The following is a 6,629-nucleotide window of genomic DNA, read 5'->3' on the forward strand; positions in this document are numbered from 1 at the left end:
TCGTACATCTTTTCTGTCAATGCTCCATTACTTGTAACACCATCCAGTCTCAGTGGGATAATGATCATCCTTCTGATGACTCAGATTTTTATCTCTTGCTTGTAGCTCCCCTGAGCTTCTTTCTCATCTATGTAATTGCCTAGCTGGCATCATTGTTTGATCATCTAATTGAAATCTCAAACTTAAATTCAGATATTCTTCCTGAAATCTGCTCTTCCTCCATTTTCCTTTCTTAGTGATTGTCAATTTCATCACTCCAGGTTTTAACCACAAAAATATCAGACTCATCCTTCTCTCCCATCTTTCTCTCATATTTTGGCATCTCATCCTTTAATGAGTACTGTAAAAATTGATCCATGAATCTGCCATTTTTCACCTACAAGACACAGTTTCTTGGTACCTCTTGGACTCCATCATCTGCTTCTCTCTTCTCTACTGTCCCATTGCAATTCCTTCTTATACATAGCTGGTGTGTGTGTGTGTGTGTGTGTGTGTGTGTGTGTGTGTGTGCGCGCGCGCACGCATGCACGCATTCTACCTCCTACACCCCTAGACCTTTTTTATTTGAAACAAGGTCTCACTAGATTTCTGAGAGCCTCACTACGTTGCTGAGGCTGAATCTACAATTTTTCTGTCTCAGCCTCCCAAGTACTAAGATTATAAGCATGCTCCACTACACTTGGCTACTTTGCTGTCCTCTCTGCTTGGAATGCTCTTCTTCCTGCTCTCCATAGAGCACACTGCCTTGCCTTCTCAGATCTTCCCCCAAATGTCCTTTTCTCAGGGAAGCATTCCCAACCAATCTTATGCAAAACTGCAACCCCCAGGCCTCAAGAGGTCTTGACAATTCCATTTTCTACCTCTTTTTTAATATCTTCATTCCTGCTTTGACTTTTCACATACCACGATCTTGCTTATTGTCCATGTCGTTCAGAAGAAGCTTTCTGTGCACCAGAATAGAGGGATGCCTGTTTTCTTCACTGCTTCATACATACCATGTGCCTAACAAGTATTTGAGACATGAAAGTTGTAAACCTGAATAGAGTCCAACAGATTTGTTATTAAAGATGCCATTGATAACTTTGGTAGGAGCAATTTGGGGGAAGTAGTAGAGACTTAATTGCTTTCTTTTAAAATGGAGACCACAAGAGATCATATATTTCCAAGGATGGAAAAGGAGACACTCTGTGCAAGAATTGTAATTGAAAAGGGACCTTTGTTAGCTTGAAATGGTAGTAGCCTGAGGAAATGAAGGAGCCAGGAGAAAGGGATAGCCAGATCAAATGGAGGAGGAGGGAGTGATATTACATTTGAGTTCTGAGAAGACAGAAACGAATAGAGTCTGAGATCATAAAGGCATTTGACCTAGGTAGTAGGTGCAGCACCAGGGCCAGCTTCAAAAGTGTACCAAGCTACATCCCCATTTCTTTTTATTTTAATTATTTGGGTTTTTTTATTATTTTGAAACAGTCTCATCAAGTTGCTAAGGGTTTCACCACATCGATGAGTGTAGCCTTAAAACTACAACCATCCCATCTCAGTCTCTGAAGTACCAGGATTATGGATGTGCACCATAACACCCATGGGATTAATGCTCTACTTTTGCCATTAAATTTTCTCAAAACTTATGAGCAAGTTTGCTATCTTTTCACTTTGCACTGGGTGCCAACCCATTACTTAGCCAGTTCTGAGAAGCACATATTCCATTGTAATAAGAGGGCAGAAAGAATAAGCCCAGATCACCAAGGGTTTTAGGCACTGAAAGTCAGTAGTTTGGGGGAGGTTCTGTCTGATGCTTTGATTTTGTTTATCCTGTGAAGTAGAAAGCAGTGAGATCATCCCTAAGAGCAAAGGGGGTAGAAGGTGTGAAGAATCCATAGAGAGCATGACGGGGCACAGGGAAATGTTTAGGGTATGGCCCAGGGGGCCAGTTGGCCCTGGTTCAAGTTTTGACTCTGTCATTTACTTAGCTCTGTGACTCTGGATAAGTCAGTTAACCTGTTTGTACTTCAGTTTGCTGCTTGTAAATGAAGATTATAATGACACCTTAGAAGACTGCCTGTCACTTAATAACTCTGTAGAATAGAAGAGAAAGTTGACTAGGCAGAAATAGATCCCAAACATACTCATATTTCTTTTCTTTATATAGTTTGATATCTGGATTGAGGAAACTATGTGCTACTAGTCAAGTAGAAAATGACTTAGGTGGATAAAGGAAAAGCCTACTCTTTTATTTTGATGTAATGTGTAAAATAGATTTCAATAAATTCTACATATGAACGGAATTACTTTTTTCCCCAGATGTAAAAAAGAAAGATGAAGAAGCAAACCAAGACCAACTGGAAAACACCAAAAGTGAAGAAAAATGAAGGCTCGTAACTACCAAGAGTGCTAAATTTATGCACATTGAAAGACTTAATGCCTGTGTTTTCCTGAAATGTTCGATCATGTGGTAACTGTGGTAACATGTATTAGATAATTTTGTTGTGACGTTATTCACTTGGACTGCAACCATGATGTCCAATGTAGATTATTGAAAGGTAGGTTATTTCCAAATTGCACCCCAGGAAAATGTTAAGAATGTGCGATCACTTAAATACAAACCATTATCCATAAAACCAACGAAATACACTGTTCTTTTTTAGATTTATTTAGCCAAATGTATGTTTAATTTCATTTTTATTGGGATTGGGGAAAATGATTCTTGATAAGTATAAGCCAAACACTATTAATTTAGAACTTTGTAGAATTTGTAGGAAATTATATATTTTTTTGGTAAGAAGGAATTAGTGTCAAGAAACACATGAATAGAGTGTTGATTTTTAATTAAAATTATACCAGTTTCCCCCCAAATTAGAACGATTCCGAAATATTGTAAGTTTAGTGACATAAACATCCCCAGAATGGTTCTGACTGATGTATTTTGCTTTTAGTCTGTGAGTACTGTGTTTTTTTTCATGCAGATCCTTAGAATGTATAATTTGTGGCATTGTTTATATGGAACATACCTATTAATGAATTTCTCTATATTCCTTAACTTTGGTGTGTGAATGTGTGTGTACTTATTTTAATGTGAATTTTACTAAATAGTAATTGCTTTACACTGTCTTTTCTTATTCTTAGGGCTTTTGATTATGTATATATTGTTTCTAAATTTCCTCAGGAATGCAGACCTTACTTTGTATCTTTCCTAAGTAGCAAACATAACAGTAAAAACTTAAAATATTTGGTCTATAATGTAGGTGGAAAGTGCAAAATACATGCTTTTCACAAATATTTAAGTATATATTTTAAAAGGAACAAAAAATAAAGCTTTGGTAAATTTTGATTTATTAGATATTTTAGGAAAATAATATACTTCTGAATTTTAAAATTTTAAATCATTCATTTTTATTTTCATATATGCATGCAGTTATATTTTGATTGTTGAATTAGGCCACATCTGCATACATTAATCAAATAAATAAATTAAGAAATTTGTTACTCATAGAAGTCTCCTTCATTATTATCTTCCAGACTATGCCAGATGAAAAGCAATGACACATTTAAAGGATGGAGCTAATTGTCTTTGTAATATAAACTACCTCCTGTTAGTTATTTTATTGACAAAGCTTACCTTTATGTGTTATGTATCCCAAAGGAGTGGATTTCAAGAAACAAATTCTCCGATATAAATATTTCTTTATAAAATAATAAAAAATAATATTTGAGGTATACCACTAATTTAATATTCAATAAAATGTACTTGTAGCTATTAAAATCATATTTCTGAAGGTTATTTAATGATATGAGACTGACTAAGAGAGGAACAGGGTTCATCTGGGCAGGGAGCAGTTTTGCTTCTTACAGGATGTTTGACAATGTCTAGAGACTGAGTTGCCCCATCAGGAGGGAGGCAGAGAAGAGAGGGTGCTACTGGTATCTAGTGGACAGAGGCCAGGGGAGACCTGAAAATAATGTCCATCCTCATTATTACTGGTAGTGATATGTATTCTGTATGATGTTTACACACAATCACTTATCACAACTTAACACAACACACACAAAAATGTTCATATATAGATTATGTATATATCTATATCTATCTCTCCATATATCTATAGATTGGGCAAGTTATTAGGCTTGTTGACAAGGAATATTTACTAACAGGAGGATCTCCATACTACCAGGAGCCTAAACAAAAGACTATAGATCAATAGTAGTCTAAAGCAAAAATTAAGTTCACTTGCTAACTGTTTTATTATCTTAAAAATCAAACTATTTGGGGGAACCCTAGGGTACTTTTTTATCAAGTCTGCACTTTCCACAAAGCCACCTAGTTGGGGCTTATTTTTAAAAGTCTCCATGTCTATTTTGACCATTGTCTTTGAACAAGCCACCTACTTTAGCCAATAGATAGAAAGTCTTAAGAGTGTCAGATAAACAGGCTAAAGGGGAAAAAATAAAGCTGTAAACCTGTCTGGAAATTTAACTCCATGCAAAAGAAAAGAAAGAACACAACCTATTCTGTGTCATGAGCCAGAGATATTTTTGGGATCTGGGTAGGAAAGGTTTGAATGTGACTATGGAGTAGGCATATACGTTATAAAAGGAAATAAGGCATTGGCTTCAGTTTTGATAGCTCACATGGCTCGAGCTTCTTGGGAAGATGGTGGGGAGAGAGGGTAACACACAGACTCACACAATATTTCTAAGAAAACCGAAGAGTTCCACATGTATAGGGAGAATATCATAGGAGCCATCAAGAGACACTCTCATATTAGAATTATTTGTTTGGCATTTACTCATTCATTCACTCTTTGTTTTATTCCAGACAAGATTTTATATGGCAAACACAATTATCTTTTTAATTAACTTTCATGACTTTGAAGGAAAGGAAAACTGGTGAAAAGCCCATGGCTTTTTTTGAATGGGAAACAGCAACTGGAAGGGGTAAGGGAAGAAAGTCTGGTGGGAAAGCAAGAGAATTCCTTTCACTTGTGTCCAGGAGCTGCCCACAGTTGTGAGTGAAAAGGGTACTCCAATCTTCTGAGGGTGTGTTAGTCAGCTTTTCATCTCTGAGACAATATACGTGAGATGATCAATGTCAAAGAAGGGACGGTTTCAGTTTATGGTCATTGGCACTGTTGCTTTGAACTAGTGATAGCACAGTACATCATGGTAGAGCACATAACATCCAGGAAGTGAAAAAGAAAGAGGAAGAGGAGCCGGGCGTGGTGGCACATGCTTGTAATCTCTGCGCTTGGGAGGCTGAGACAGGAGGATCGCACAGTTTCGAAGCCAGCCTCAGCTTCTTAGTGAGGCTCTCAGCAATTTACAGAGACGCTGTTTCCAAATAAAATATGAAAAATAGTTCTGGAAGTATAGCCTGAAGGTAGAAAGCCCCTGGGTTCCATCCCCAGTACCACAAAAAAAAAAGAAAAAAAAAAAAAAAGAGGAAGAGGCTGAGGTTCCAATATCTCCTTTGAGGGCACACCTCCAATGATCTAACTAGGCCCCGCCTCCTGAAGGTTCTGCCATCTCCCATCAGTTCCACAGGCAGGATACTAAGCCTTCAACACATGGGCTTTGGGGGCACATTCCAGATCCAAATTGTAGCAGAGGGAAACAAAAATATTCTGGCATAAATCAAATTTAAAATATTCTGTGTAATAAAGGGAACAGGAGTCTGAAGAGAAAGCCTACAGAATGGGAGAAAGTACTCACTAGCTTCTCCTCTGATAGGGAATATCTAGAATATATAAAAAAATTAAGAAAGCTTAACACCAACCCCCCCCAATAGCCACTTTAAAAATCGATAATTGAGCAGAATAGACATTTCTCAAAAGAAGAAATACAAATGGCCAAAAATTACATAAAATGTTCAATATTATTATCAATCAAAATGACAGCAATATTCCTTCTAACTCCAGTTAGATTGGCAATCATAAAGAATATAAACAAATTCTGCTGAGGATATGGGAAATAGAAACATAATATTCTTTTTTAAGGATTGTATATTACTGCAACTAGTGTGGGGATCAGTATGGAGGTTCCTCAAAGTACTCTGAATGGAATTACCATATAACCCAGATATTTCATTCCTCAGTATCTTTCCAAAGGAAAGCTCTAATACTATAATGATACATGCATACACATGTTTATGACAGCACAATTGACAATAGCCAACTTATAAAACCAATCTAGGTGTCTGTCAACAGATGAATGGATAAAGAAAATGTGGTATATGCAAACAATGGAATTTTACTTAGCCATAAAAAGAAACAAAATTGTCATTTGCAGAAAAATGGATGGAACCACATAATATTATGTTAAAATCAGACAGTCTCAGAAAAATCAAGGGTTGTATATACTTTTCTCGTATGTGGAAACTAGAGAAAAAATATGAAACAAAGGGACTTACTTCAGTTATATGAGAGAGACCAGTAGAATAGTGGAAAGGGGGAGGAAAAGAGAAAGGGGGAAAATGAGGTGAAGGAAGGGAACAGATCAAATAATGTTATGTCCCTATATGAAGGTATCACTATAAACCTCACCAACATGAAGGATGAGAGTGGGGTGGGTGGGACGGGAAAGGCAATACAACAGCATGATGTGTGCATGCATGGATGAATGGACCACTTTCTTCG

General features: G+C 36.8%; 1 protein-coding gene across 1 annotated transcript in view; it reads left to right on the top strand.

The window, feature by feature from the left end:
- The window catches only part of PKIB (cAMP-dependent protein kinase inhibitor beta), a gene marked incomplete at both ends in the record, with an annotated part of 16,743 nt that extends 14,374 nt beyond the window's left edge, over positions 1–2,369 (top strand). The window contains one exon of the mRNA XM_080700115.1: positions 2,302–2,369. Within this exon, the coding sequence (XP_080556241.1) occupies positions 2,302–2,369 (68 nt within the window). The remainder of the gene's footprint in view (positions 1–2,301) is intronic.
- Between the last annotated feature and the right edge of the window lie 4,260 nt (positions 2,370–6,629).

Source organism: Muscardinus avellanarius (genome assembly GCF_963383645.1).
Source record: "Muscardinus avellanarius genome assembly, chromosome: 8".
NCBI classification, from domain to species: Eukaryota; Metazoa; Chordata; class Mammalia; order Rodentia; family Gliridae; genus Muscardinus; species Muscardinus avellanarius.